The sequence below is a fragment of the Seriola lalandi genome, unplaced genomic scaffold (genome assembly GCF_002814215.2).
Source record: "Seriola lalandi dorsalis isolate HSWRI2012SDOR001 ecotype SW California unplaced genomic scaffold, Sedor1 jcf7180002052504, whole genome shotgun sequence".
Classification (NCBI taxonomy): domain Eukaryota; kingdom Metazoa; phylum Chordata; class Actinopteri; order Carangiformes; family Carangidae; genus Seriola; species Seriola lalandi.
This window is the reverse complement of record NW_019523057.1, coordinates 319,939-335,177: the sequence shown is the minus strand read 5'-3', so window position 1 is coordinate 335,177 and position 15,239 is coordinate 319,939. Positions and strand designations below refer to the sequence as shown.

At 37.8% G+C, this 15,239-nt stretch overlaps 2 protein-coding genes across 4 annotated transcripts in view; one reads left to right on the top strand and one right to left on the bottom strand.

Annotated features, from left to right (window-relative positions):
- Positions 1 to 458: 458 nt before the first annotated feature.
- fam110c (family with sequence similarity 110 member C) lies at positions 459 to 3,735 on the bottom strand. The gene has a single exon (XM_023400463.2). It carries the CDS (start codon positions 3,412 to 3,414, stop codon positions 2,362 to 2,364), a length of 1,053 nt encoding a protein of 350 aa, XP_023256231.1. The 5' UTR covers positions 3,415 to 3,735; the 3' UTR covers positions 459 to 2,361.
- A 9,414-nt stretch (positions 3,736 to 13,149) lies between these two features.
- Positions 13,150 to 15,239, top strand: part of acp1 (acid phosphatase 1) — a 13,959-nt gene continuing 11,869 nt past the window's right edge. For all 3 annotated transcript variants that reach the window (XM_023400497.1, XM_023400496.1, XM_087172379.1), the window contains exons 1-2: positions 13,150 to 13,217; positions 14,207 to 14,280. In XM_023400497.1, coding sequence (XP_023256265.1) covers positions 13,175 to 13,217; positions 14,207 to 14,280 — 117 coding nt within the window. In that variant the 5' untranslated portion in view covers positions 13,150 to 13,174. The remainder of the gene's footprint in view (positions 13,218 to 14,206; positions 14,281 to 15,239) is intronic.

The window sequence follows — 15,239 nt, the reverse complement described above, 5'->3', positions numbered from 1 at the left end:
TCATATCAAGCATGCATCCAAACTGGTTTATGTGTAGTAATTGTTCTTATGGATATCATTATATGTGATTTAATTGCAGTCAGAGGCTTGGTGTGACTAGCCAGAAAACATATTTTCTTAGATTTTAACACAGTAATTAGGTTAAGTCTTGTTGTTAGATACTGCCCCCTTTAGGCTACATACAGTAAAGTCAAAGTTTTCACACAGGGATCTACTGTAGGCCTTATTGATGCACATATACTATTAATCAAAGTACATCTGTACTATTTATACATATATCCATATACATTGCTTTCCTTTCAATTGCAATTGACCACTTAAAGTAGTTACAGAGTCATTAGATGAATCTTCAGGAAAAATCATTTATCCTGCACCTGCCCTAAATATAGGACAAGATGTGAACAAAACTACTGAACATTGTTACCATGAAAAAGGTTAAGCAGTGATTAACCTATAAGAAAAATCCTTAACAGCTTTATTTGTGTAGCAATAATTTCACAAATTGTACAGTACTTCAGTATAAAAGGCAACAGCAAAATCCAACTTGAGTGATAGATTGACCCGGCTTGACATTACAGTTCTTATTGTCATTTTAGGCTAAAGTGGTCTGAGAGCATAGTAAAACTTTTACATTCAAAAAAAGAAAAAAACAAAACAATGAACAAAGATACAAGCCCACTGCAATGCAAGCAGTGTATATTTTCAGCCACTAATCACATATTCTGCATTTACAATACACATGCATGTTAAGTGCCTTTTTGGTAACTGTAACTGTACAATATCAACCAGATAGATAAAAAGGCACTTTGAGTTCTGGCTACAAGCAAGTTTACAGGACATGACTTGCCATGAGGCTTATGGAGAAGTCAAAGGTGTGTCTACAGCATATAATCAGAGAAACAGAGTGTATGGTAATTCTGTTAAGACACTGAAACAACAATAGTCTGTCCCTTGCTTTTTTCCCCCACTCATGCTACAACATCTGAGCTTTGATCAGTGAAAGCAAGTTGGCTAAAAGACAGAAAGAGACAGAAGGTGGTGAAGAAACCGAGCAGGCAGAGATAGGGTGGGAAGTGGATATACAGTTACAATGGGTCACTGGACATAAGCCCATCAGATTATTAGATACATTCCTCTCACACAGGACTCAGGGAGCAACTGCTGGAAAACATCCAGCATCCTTCAAGCATTTTAGTTTGGTCCGATTTACCAGATTCATTACTGCCAATAAGTAACACTAGACCATGTTATTGTAAGGAGCACTTTTAAAATGAAACTGTGGTGTGTGTGTGTGTGTGTGTGTGTGTGTGTGTGTGTGTGTGTGTGTGTGTGTGTGTGTGTGTGTGTGCATGTGTCAGTGTAACGGAATGTACACTATTCACCTGAAAAGCTCATTGCCTGATGAACGTAAAAGGCAGGTTACATAAGTAGTGATTTAAGACTACTTTGACTAATGTTGAGGGACATTTTTTTAAGATGGGTTTATAAGGTGCAACTAATGACTTTATTAATGGATAATAAATCATTTTGTAATTCTTTATAGATTAGGTATAAACCATTAATAAGAAAAGTTCTTCAGTTGCCAGATTGTGAAAAATCCCATTCAGGGATTGATGAGCACTTATCTTGCAGAGAATGTGAACTAAAATCAATTTATTATGCATTTATTAATGGATTAACAACATTTATAACTGCATCATTAGCAAAAAGAAAAACATCAGCCAAAGGAAGGTTCTCTAACCTGGCAATCGCATATTTGCTATAATTAGCAGCTTATAACAGTCACAATCTGACTTGGTGTGGTTAAGTGTGCAGAATGCACAGGTTGACAGACTAAATTACATGTAAATAAACGTTTTCAATATGAAGATTGTTGGGAAAATAACATTTTTGTGTCTGTGATTTGTCATGAGGATATTTCTGTGCACTTTGCCTGGCCCCAGCATGACAGGTATTGTAGCTCTATGCAAGTCTGAACAGATGCAAACAGCTCTCAGAGGTCTCAGCTGAAATTGGCACAAACATATAGTTTGAACAGAGACAGAAGAAAACAAACATTTAGGCACCCATAAATACATGTAGCTCACACACACATACACACAAACATGCACTACAGCTGCGAACACGTACAGTGCAGTGGAAAAGTGAAAGGGCAAAGGTCATCGTTTTCCACAACCAAAAGCCAGGAATTATATCTATCTGTGGGCTTTTGAAAGAGTCAGGTCTGAGTGAGTCATTGGACAGATAAATACATGAACATTTGATCTTTGTCAGATAGTTTTTGATGTATGGTCCGCGCTTAAATGTGTTAAATGGATAAAATGTGTAAGCATAGTCTTCTGTAAGAAAAAAGAAATGATGTCAGTCGAGGTCTCGTAACTTTTTCCCAGTCTCTTTGGCGTTTTTGCAGCTGTATAGCCATTTGATAATCCGTGCATTGCGCTCAATAACTGACGTCCCCTGATGTATCTTTTTATCTAAATTATCCTCCAGTAAGCCATCACTGTCACCACTGCTCCTGGAGAAGCCGCCGTCCGATGTAGAGACACTGACACTGCGGATGTTTATTGCAATTTCATCTGAGCGTGCCGAGAAGTTCTCCTTCCCCAAAGACTTGATGACCTCACCGTCAAGCCCGCAGTACTTGAAAAAAGAATCAAAGTCTGCAAAGTTTTTGGAGTACCTGGAGCTGATGTCAGAGTGAGAACGACTGACCCCTTTGCCAGATCTCCTTTCAAACTCATGAACGGCGAGGAGACTTGTTGTCACCTTTGTCCCGGAATTCCCGCTCTCAGTGCTGCATTGTTCTGAGAGTCCATTTTTCCTCCTCTCTGACTGGGAGGAAACTACATGTGGGCTACATTCCTTTGCTGTTCCCTCAGGTGTGGTGATTTTTTCCATGTTGCCTTCAGAATCACATTCCTTATCTGCCGCCTCAAGTAATGGAACATTTTTATTCCCAGTGTTAAGCAGCAACTTACGTGTTATATGATGTTTCCGATAGTTTGCTGCACCTCTCAGTAACTCACATTTCTGTCTGTAAAGCAGAAGAGAGTCGGGTCGTTTTTTGGAGCTGGACCGACGTACCTGCCCTGGTGAGCAGGTTTGCACACCACCTGTTGCCTCTTTCGAGTTATTTCCCGTGACAAAATTCCCACCACGGTTCGAGCTCCGGTTAGAAGACCCTGTGCTGCTCACAGAAGCTGATCCAAGACTGATCACTGACTCCTGAGTGGAGTTGACCACCTGCTGGCTTTTGACGTATTTCGGTTTGCTTGCCCGGAGCCTCTCCACAGCACTCATGCGTCCTTTTGTCTCACTCTCCAGTTCCATTTGTTTTCGAAGGTATTCAGGACCCTTCTCCAGGATTTTGCTGGTGTCACTGGTTGCCTCCATTGCGGTTTTAATGAACATTCAAATCAGTTATGTCCGAAGAGCGAGTAATCCTTCAGTGTACAGCCTCTCAAGTGTTAGAGGTAAAAGATTCCATTCAAGCCCGTTCTTTGCCTGAGCACGTATCACAACAGATTTCACCTTGTCTGTTCAAACACACAGCACATTACCCCACCCATCCTGTGCAAGGCTAGTTTTAACCGAGCACAAGCCTGTTCAAAGTACACCTGATACCATCACAAGTGAGAACAGTGAAAGCTGACACTGTTGCATATTTTTTTTCCCCCTCTTGTCCTGGTAGAAGTGTGGGCTTTTATCCTTGTTGCTCAATACAGGACAAAAACTCACATTATCTAATGAGAAAAACGATTTCTGTCTTTACTAGTAATTCCCTGCTATCCTTTATCGACTCATTTACCAGACAAACTGACTCATCAAATAGGCACAGCACTCATTACAGTGCTTAAGTTGCGCAATAACTGTTTACTCCAATCTATTCATCCTTATTATTCAAAATGTGTTTAAAGTCTCAGACAAAGCCATCAAAACAGCATTGCACAATTCTAAAAACTCACAGAGGAAAGACATTTGATTAGTTTTTACATCAAGATTTTGTATTTGCTAAGTAGCTGTATATTAGTGAAGAACTTGTGCAAGGTGACTTTAGAAAGACTATACAGTGTCCTTACTTTGAGGTTTTATTGGATCCTAAAAGTGTTATGCTTAAAACACTCATAAAACACCCCAGACCAATAATTTGAAAGTGCAATCAGCCAGTAGTTGTTTATCTTGTAAGCATGTCCCACTTTAAGGTTATGACCTAGCAATACTGAAATTTATTGGGTCAAGGAAACAGCACAAGCAGTTACGAGACAAAAACCCTGATAGATTCCAATATTCCCACATGCTATGTTTGATAAAATAATGAACAATAAAGGGAAAGGGAACTGGATTAGTTTTGTATTGTATCATGTGCAGTTGGCTTCTACAGTATACTCACATTTATGAGCGTCTGCACACTAAAATCTACACTGCACGTGCCTAGCCAGTCATGATGATCCCATCTGAGCCCATTTCTGGATGTGCTTCAATCTGATGAAATCATAAAACACTGAATTATATTTTAATAAATCAGTAGGTCTCCAGTCTACTGTAATGCCAGTGCTTCTATTTTCACTAAATGTCTTAGTACCAGAACTTACTGGCTTCTTTTCATCTGTGCATATAAATAAGTAGCCTGAGTAAGTACACAAATGTTTACTAAAGGCATTAAAATCCCCAGTGATATTAATAGCATGCATGTCTAATGTTGAGTGTGTGTGCGACCATTATAAACATCTGCTGGTGTGGTATCACATAGTGATACTGAGAAGGAAAGCAGGGGTAACTGATCAAACAGATGTGCAACACATGTGTAACATAAGAGTTGTGAGTGATGATAATCAACCAAAATAAAAAAGAGAAAACAAAACAGGAAAGTTGCAGCAACAGAGAAAACTGTCCGCTTCATTTTAGCACAGCTCTCTGCCCTACAGAGCATTTCCATACACTTTCCACTAAGTGTTGCTGAGTTAGTGAGTGATTACATTTGGCAATTTTCTGACCACAGCGCCAACTAGGGGGGTTTCCATAGCAAAGTCCTTTATAGTTTCCCCTAGAGGGAATGCTGCTCCTGAAACCAAACAAGACCATTGTTGCAGGAACTGTGAGTGATTGACCGATTGACATTGCCATTTTAGGGCTTTGTGCATTCTCTTAATGTGTTTACAAATATGTTTTGCTCATATCTTTCACAAGAGCTAGATATGTGTGTGAGTGGTGCCTGTGCTTAGTGAGAGAAAGCGGTGTACGCATGAATTTACACAAACTTGTACAAATGTTTTTATAATACTGTCTCCACTCAAAAAAAAAAAACCTCCAGCGTTAACACTGGCACAACAGTATTCAGTGTGTATGTTGAAACCTTCTTGGCTTACAATAGCTGCAAGATCAGGGTTTGAATGCAATGGATGGAAATTAAAGAAAAAAAATGCAAATCCCATCACAAAAATAAGGAGGTAACAACTGACTCCCTGTTCTCTGCTTCCTTGTGTAATTGAAAACATTTGCTGAACTAGAATCTGAAACATCTGTGAACAAACTGAACTTTAAAGTTACCATCACCAGGTTTACATGTTCAAAAGGCAGAGGGCAGCACTAGAATGTGCAGTGTGAATGTCAACAGAATAAAGTATTGCATGCCTTTGGCTTAATTACCCTACAAGACTGACTCAGATTCAAGTCCTTACTTCTATACTTTTTTAAGAGCAAACACCACATACTGCATTTGTTACTGCAATTACCCAGCATCAAAAATAAGACAGTTCTGTTATCTTTCTGCTTGTTACTTCTGCTGACAGCTGACTGAGAAAAACCAGTGACCTGGGGGCCTTTTTATTGATGCCTCTGCAATTTAATTGAAGTGAACTCATATTTTTTCTGTGATTGTACATAATTATCATACCACATCTGGTTTTCGTGTCGATTGCATTTATTCAGCCGTGTGTTTTCTTTTGATTGGCTTCCCTAAAATCAGACTGACCAATTCATTTGGGGATTCAGCAGTGTTTACTTGTACTTTATCCACCCTTGATCTCTGCTTCAAATGACTCATGATGTCCTTGAGATACGGCCTCAGAATTAGGTGCTAAAAAGAGGCATGCAGGAGGTGTCACAATGATTAACGATTCCTCACAAGGATGACAAGGTTAAGGGGCTGTAATGTATTAATTTGAATGTAAGGGCGTTGTTGATGAATTCCAATCAATACAATTTCAGGGCATAAATATTTGGCTCTTGCTTTACACAGAATTACTGCTTTGAAGTACTGTACTGTTCTACAGTGTTTATACTGGCTGATCAAAAATGGGCAATGGCCAAAGATCATATCAAAATATTATATATATTTTAATAAACAAGCATATGCTATAAAGATATTTTTTGTATTAACAATGAACTGACTGCTTGTATATGAGAAGGTGATTAATTCAAAGAGAATTATCACCTGAATGCCAATCCTTTCAGCTCGGTGGAGCTTTGTAGCCTCTTTCAGCTCATTGTTTTGGTTTTACAGCCCACATCTTTATTACTTTTGTTCTCACACCACTCTCATTAGCTTCATTTTAAAAACCAAATGTACACTACCTGCCCAGCACCGCACAGAGGCAAAGTTAGCAACAAGCTGCAACATACTGGAGTATTTAGCAGCTCAAAGGAGCTATTTGTAAATTTTGCTAATGCTACATAGAATAATGCTATATAGCCAGTGTTAGCATTAACAGCTGTTTACTAACCAGTACAATAGATGCTTTGCAAGCTCAGCATCAAACTTCATTCCTTTACTCACCAAGAGTTGCCTCCAGCGGTGAAAAGCAACGCCAGTGTTTACTCTTGTCTATTAGGTCTTTTCTTCTACTGAAGTTTGCACACTAACCAGCTAAACCCTGCATGTCTCGTCTCTTTCTGCTCAATGAAGCTTCCAGTCTGCCCTGATGACATAGTGCTGCTCAGAGGGCGTATTATAACCTCTTGTCTTGTAAAGGAAATGATGGCTGAAGCTCTTGTCAATCGGCAATCACCAACCACTTTGAGCAGCAGAGAAAACTTATAAATAGCCCCTACATTAAGAGCAACATATTTCCCCCAGGAGTAGGTGGGGACCAAACATGGAGTTAAAAAGGCAAGTGATAATTGGATTTACATTCATTATGTGTCCAAAACATAACTCGAATGAATGATAATGTTGCTTTGTGTTTGCTTGATCTGTAAATAGCCAACTGTTTGCTAATTCATTTGTCACATCAAATTGAAAGGTGATAATATGTCAATGTTGCGTTTACAGCTTGTTTCTGCCCTTTTCAAATCTATTACTTCTGTTTCTGATTAATTAAAAAGGGAGCAGACTCAGGGAGAGATGCAAGGGAGCAGAGTAAACATGAAGACTGACATCATTAGTCATTTTTCCCATGAGACCTCTCACTTTTATTTAATTCTTAACTTATGCTGCTAGTTGGAAAAACATATTCTACACTTTATGCGAGACTGCATCATCTGCTAATTGTGTTTTTATTGAGTCATTCACAATGATTACCATCCATCCTCTGACTCAATTAAAAATGGCTTGCAAATTATCAGATATAATTGATGCAGGCATCTTTTACCTGCAGTTATTGTTTGAGTGTTATGTAAAGTAACTGATAATTGGTTATTATACATTCAGCGCTAATTACCAGGAATACAAGGTCAGCGTCACATCCCACTCATTTAGTGTGTTAGTGTCTATTAATCACAGGTCCATCTTACTGTATTTCCGAAAACAACTGTGTTTGGAGGATTACTGCTGCAATGTTTTTTCATGGTGCATCAGGTATTTTAATTTCCCTTTCCTCTTCACTTAATTTTTTGCTTTTTTGGCCTGATTACAGAAACCAACATGAAGAGAATCAATTCATTCACAGACCAATGTAGGTGTAGATGTTTAAAGCTGCTCCAATCAATATTTTTATATTCGCAAAGGCTCATTGTTTTGGTTTCATACACCGTAACTTTCCCTCCCACTGCTTTCATCTTCGATTGTATGTCAGTGTGTAGCTATATTGCTTGTTTCCAGTGGCCTCAAGCTGTCAAAAGCCAGTTGGCACTTTGGCATCAATGTTGCGTTTTAAGAAACCACTCAAGGTCAGAAAAAACTCCAATATCAATAATCACATGAAAGATAAAACTTCCAAAGACAACTGCACAAGTGACATTTATCTGAATGTAGTCAGAAAGTCTGGTGTAGCCAGGCCTAGATAATCCTTTTCTACTCAAAACAGGCCCATTATTTCGATTTTGTTTTTCAATGTTGATAAGATAATCCTACATTAATTGATAGATAAATTTTGCAGGATAATGAGCATAAACACAAGAGGAGTCTGTTTGGAAATACAACCAATCCATGTATTTTACCATTCATATTGAAGTGATTAAAAAAAAAATTGCAACACACCATGGTTAAAAACCAGTGACATTACAATTCAGAACCAGACTTTGAAAGTAATGAGAGCCATATTTGAAGAAACAAAGCAAAATCTGAAGTCTTGAATTATTATACATAATAATGAATTCCTACATCTTAAACCATAAAGTGAACATGATCTTGGAACTGGAATCAACGATTATTCTGTTGGATCAGCTCCACAAAACGTAGGCCTGGATTTCATACCCGCTGCATTTGTACTTGTCTTAGCAAATATACATTTCCTGGACAACAATTTACTTTATATTTAAGCTTTAATCAATACCATGCAGAAAAAGTGGTGACTCCCCCATTCACATTTGCAAATGTGGGCACATGTAAAAACATTCCATTCTCTCAGCTATCAGCTAATTGCCACAAGTTGTCCAGATTACAATAACAGCAGAAACATTCTAAACCACTTATGTTTCAAAAAATCCTCACATGAATAATGGACTCAGAGTGCCTGACACCTGGTGAATGTAAAGTCAGAGAAATGGAATGGAAGCATGCCCCATAGCCAGTTGTATTTTCTGCAGCAGAACATCTGTTCGATGTATACCTGAATTCCTCACAATCTGTAGTTATATAGTGCACTAGATTTACTGTTTGCCATTTTATTTGAGTGTCCAGATTCAGACACTATGGTGTCCCCAAGAAGTATAATACCTCCTGTTAACAATCCCATAATGTAACATGTTGATGCGAAAATCACCATTGTGCATCTCAGCTGTCAGTGATGATGCAAATGACAGTGATTAGTCGGATGTACAAAATTTCAGTTTGACCTTAAGTTTGGACATATGTGAGATTTTCACTTCACAGTCTGGCAGAGCATTCAGACGTTTTTATTGAGCTGTAGCTGTGCACAGTAAAAGCTGGAGGCTGGAGAGAACAGGGCGACTTTGTTCTGTGTCTCTCAGCACTGTGTTCACTGATTCCATGTAGTTTCGTTTCAAGGAAATACATTCACAGCTTGGCCCAGATAAAGCTGTTGTGCGAACGGCATAATAAAAGGTTTTGAGAGAAGATCATGACCAGTAAAACGGCCATTTAAAGTTGTTTTTTTTGTCAGTCTGGAGCATTTTTCCAAGATTTAGTTAATGCCCTCGGAACAGTTAAGACAGGCATTAAAAAACATGAAACCATTCTTTGAAAAACAGCTCAACACCTTTTTTTTATAATGCTGCTTTCTTTTTTAATTAGCATGTTTATACAAAACTTGGTTCTTCACAGTTTTTGATTTTCTACGAGGTGTGATATTTTTTCCTTCCTCATGGCAAATTCATTAGTGTCATCTGACTTTTATGTGTGATGAAACAGAGAGCCAGGAGAACTCATTAACATAATACTACATAACTCCATACCGTTTTTCCTAAATACCGTAGCACACGAAATTCATTGTTCGTCCAGTGTATCCACCAAATTGGACAGACAATTAAAGTTCCCTCATATGGTGCAAAAATCCAAACGTTTGAAGGTATATATGAACAGAAATAAATCTGTGATAAAACCATCAAAGAGAACCCAGACAACCTACAGCTGGCTTTGGGGAGCCAATGGGACAACAGAATTATCCATTAACTAATCTGGATGTACACCTACAGTAAATCATAAATTGAAATATATTCAGTGTTTTCCATGCCTATCAGACACAGTCATGTCTACCCTTTCTGCTGGGCTCAGCTGTTTGTTTATCCAACTTGTAGTTCCCCCAGAAGAGTTACTCATCCAGAACCTTTTGTTTTACCAGTCTGAACTGAGAAGAAATATGATCACTCATTTCCATTCACATGCATGTACAGGGCTGTCATAGAAGAGGGGGACTTAGGGAGGAGCTTCTATAGTTTCCTTTTCTGCATCTTCTGCATCTGTATCTCATTATTAAATGTGAGACATTTTACTCTCTTTTCTTCTGCACCCCCCCAAAACACATAATTACACAGACACAAACATCCACAGACATTCCTCCGAGGCAAATCACAGGCAGAGGCCTCTGTTTAATGAAACAGAGGATAATTTTAAAAAGCAACATTTTTTTAAGAAAACAGACTCAAATGGTAAGTTATCTAGTGATTTACCGGTTAAATCATTTTTTTCTGCTCTTAACAAGCATTTCACACACAAAAAAGTGCATGCCCCACCATTGTAAAATCCTCCATGTGTCTCTTTTAAATGTGCATTTTGTGTGTATGCATTTAAAGCATCTTTTCACAATCTGCTTTTCCACTCCAGACTTCCTCTCCTGCTCTTCATTGGATCTGATAATGAATAGTCCCCAGCACTGGCTAAGCAGAGGACCCAGGCTAAATACACCAGGGAACGTGAATTAATTAGTTACAGAATGCAACAGCTACAGCTGCTTACACAGCCACAACACTCCAATTTAAAATTTTCTTTGATCTGTTCTCCCTGCATTACAACTGAGAATACAATAGATGCTTTTTTTCCGTTTCAGATTTATTTCTTTGGCTTCTACTTCTCTGGTGTTTCTCTTCAGACTTTCTGTAAGTAGTACTGTGAGACATAGATTTAGGTTTTAGGACTGGAGTTAAGTACATCCTGTTGTATTTAGTCGCCAGGAATTGTACTTAATCATTACAGTTCTTACAAAACTATTTCCATTATGTCTTTATCTTGGCTTCCAGTAACCTCCAGATGCGTGACTGAGCATCATTAGGATGCTGTGGTTGCATAGCCCCCTGATGGACATCACCCCAAGGGTGGTAACATTAATGCTACATGTCATTTCTTTTCAAATTTTTCATTTTGCTTTTCATTTATTTAAAAAAAAAATTTGTTGGCATCACAAACACCAAAATTACCTTACTTATAATGAAATGTGAACTGGAAGTAAAAATCACACTTTTGTGTAAACAGCTATGACATGCAGTGTTTGATTGGTCTCAGTTTCTTCCTCTGAAAATAACATTATTTTAATGGCATCACAGCTTTCATTTTACCTTTGAGAGTTTAAGGGGCAGTTTGGCCTTGAATTAATGTTAGCTGTTACTCCCAGTCTGTGCACGTCTTGCACTGCACACTCTCAGATGCAGAGATAGTGATCCAAACTTGTATAAGAACAACCATGAGAACAACTCAACTGTGAGACCGATGCGTGGTGAAACCTAAGAGCAGTGGTCTAACAATAATATTGTTCTTCATACTACTGACATTAAATTGATTCTGTAGATAGGTTAGAATATCAAACAAGAGTCACTGAACCTTTTTTTTGCTTGACAATTGGGATTTTTCCATAAATGTGGGGCAAAAGCTCACGTCACAGTAAAGAAAGAATGTTGTACAACACCCAGTAATCTGCTGTTAGAAATGTCTTACCCTTTCCTGGTCCAGGATTTTCTCATGACCTGTGTATTTTACACCAGGACTCAGCAAAGCATTACTCAGGATATGGGAGGGCTTCAGGAGTCCGTAAATAGGGAACATTGTGTCTTATTAAAGGGTCCATGGGGCTCTAGTCTGAGGTGACCTCAAGCACGGATTTGCCAATGCTGTATGCTGACGTCATAAAAAGTGTGGATTTCATTAAGCATGACAGTTTATTTATACTTGTTTAATGGAATGACTGTAGGCAGGTTGTGTCTCTAATTTACATCAAGAATGAATGAGGAGTTTTTTCATAAGATAAGGGGCTATTTTTCTCCCTGTAACTAACATTTATTATCAGCACTTCAAAGCTGGTGTTGACTAATCTAGCAATAAAATAAAAGTGAGTGTTACAGGCTAGTGAGCCAAATTTGCATATGTTTCAAATTATCACAAATGTGTTCCTTCCTGTCTGGCAAAAACATTATTCACTAGATTCCATTGGACTGAATTGGAACAAGTCATTTGAACAAGAATGAACCTGCACAGTTTACAAATATGAAAAAAATTTACTCAATTAAGAGGAATCAATCCTTTCTGAGTGCTACTTTATATTATTACATCACTTAATTACTATTATTAATGCATTTATTATGTATGTTATTAGCATTTTAATGTTGTATTTGGCTATTGTGGTGTTTAGTTTAATCTACAAAAATGCGTCAAATTTCACAAACAATGATAACAGCATAACAAACAACATTAGTTTAAATCAAAAATCACTCCTCGTCGAAAAATCCAGAATCTATGACAACCATAAGCAAATATTTTTATTTCACTTTAACTGATGGATACAAGATGTCTCCTACATCACAGAAAGTCCATTTTCAATGTAGCCTATGTTTTATTCAGGCTTCAGCAGTCCATATTCAGATACATGAGCACAGAGAAATTTTCCCCTTCCACCAGATCAATTTGAAAACTCTGTGTCAAACTCTGAACATACAATATTCTGCACAGTGAAGCTGAAATATCCAAGAGAATTGACATTTACCAAAACACAAACAGTGCAGGGAGACTTTAAGTAAATGCACTCAATGTTAGTAAATGTTAATTTCCCACCTCTCTGAACTGGAAAAGAAATAAGCTACCTCTCAAAACAACAATAATCACAACAACAATTGTCACAATAATGACATTATACTTAATTAAAAATTTCTTCAAAACCTTCAGGGATTTCATTAGATTTAAAGAAATGTGCGATTTCAGTATTTAAAATGGATAATCATCATATCTGTAGCTTTTTCATCATATCTATCTAACTTAACATGAGTTTCAAAAAGTGTGCAAAACAATATTTTTTGTTCTGGCACTAGTTGGTCATCAACTGCGACGTCATTAAGGACCCTTCAGAACAACATGGCGGGCAGTGGTACGAAGTCGGTTTTGTTCGTTTGTCTTGGTAAGAAACGTATTTTAATCGAAAACAAGCTTGTGTTCAAAATATACAACAAAAGCCGTACAGTAGACAAATTTATAATGTTGTAGTAATGTATTGGGGCATTGTTAGCTTTCCCTAACAACGCTAGCGGAAGTGTTTTAGCTAGCTAAGTCGCTCTATTAAATGAATGAGTGCAATGCTGTGAACAAAACATAAACTTTTCATACAGGCTGGTTGTTTTGAAGCAGCTACTGCCCGTACAGATTGAACGGGAACAGGGATTTCCCAATGTGTGGTTTATAAAAACGCTGAGTAACGTTATCCTGATTAATTTCAGAGATGAACATTGGTGACAGCGTCCCGTAAATGATTTCGGTCCATTTACGACAGGTCAGAGTCCACCCCATAGGCTGCTCGGTTTGAACTCCTCCTGATCATCAAAGTAGTTTCTACTCATCGCTAATGTTGTCAACATTATGATGATGCAGGAAGTTTGTGCTACTCAAGTGACAAAGTTGCGGTAAACTTTAGTGAGACATGTGTAAACAAACCAGTAGTGATTAAACGCATGCAACAGCAAACCCTATTACATCCGGGTAACATACAAAAAAAAAAAACATGGGTCAAGCTTGTGAGAAGCCACAAGATCAAAAAATAATGTGTTACACGTGTTATATGGATAGTATCTTATATCACAGGATACAGTTGTATGTATGTATGTATGTAATATAACATATTTTGATGATTTTTGAAGTGAAAAGAACTAAATCCAACTCCTGCTGCAAACATACATTAAAAAATAAGCCTTTCTTCAAATATTAATGCAGTGTTACTTTTTATACATGGAAACAAAACAAAAACAAAAAACGAAACAGTAATAGATATCACAGATGGCAAACACTTTATATAGCAGCTTAGAGTGTTTCTGTTTTTGATTTAGGGCTTTTCATCAATTTAGATAAAAAAAAAACAAAAAAAAAACATCACATTTCGTTTGTGGTTTTGAACAGGGAATATTTGCAGATCCCCCATCGCTGAAGCAGTCTTCAGGAAGATGGCAACAGATGCTGGCGCTGTTGATAAGGTAATGTCATAATGTGTTATACAGGTTATATGAATGCAGTTTTCCCTTTCCTGGGAGTATGTCATGTAGTATAACTGTCAAATTAGCAATAGAAATAATATAAATTATTGAGCAAATACATCAGAAACAGCCAAACCAGTTCTGCATGTTACTGTATTTTTTTTACATTTACAGCTACATTAATGATACATTACTGCTAACCATTTTCAAAATATGCTTCTGTTAATTACTGTTAACTGTCTGATATTAGCAGGAAATTAATGGTTATTAGTGGCAGATTAAAACCCTACCCAGGTAATTGGGTTTGATAATAATCACAATATAAATGTAAAGAGATTTTTATTCCACACCTGGTTATTGACAATATGTGAATATTCAGTGTTTCCTCTACATTCATTTAGCAGTGGCGGCCCGCCACTGCTAAATCATAGCCGCCACGCCTTCAAATTTCTTTTATTTTTTTTTTATTGTCGCAAATGCACCACCGCCACATCTCTCCACCTTCACAGCACAGCCTGTGTGATGATGAGCGCAACAGCGGAGGGAGGGGAGGGAGGGAGTGGGGTGGTTGGGGGATCCTATTGGAGTTAATTACTCGCAAGAGCGCGGCCTTGAAAGTGACATCACGTCAGGCACCAAGTCAGAGAAGTGTAGTCGTGAGTAATAAGGCAGCGAATTACCGGAGAAAAGGTAGACTTATTAGCCAACTCAGTGACGCTAACTTGGGTAAACTAATTGATAGGATTAAGCAAATATCTACACGTCATTATGTATTAACTGCTGACTGCATTTTCAGATGAGCTTGTTCAGATACTTCTCTAAGAAGAGAAAGACAACAGATGAAGAAGACGCTAGTCAGGTAGCATCATAAGCCTTTTACTGACTTGTAAATGATGATGGTTAGGTAAAAAATAGTATTTTAATGTTCACACTTGTAATCAGATGTGATGTGAGTGTAA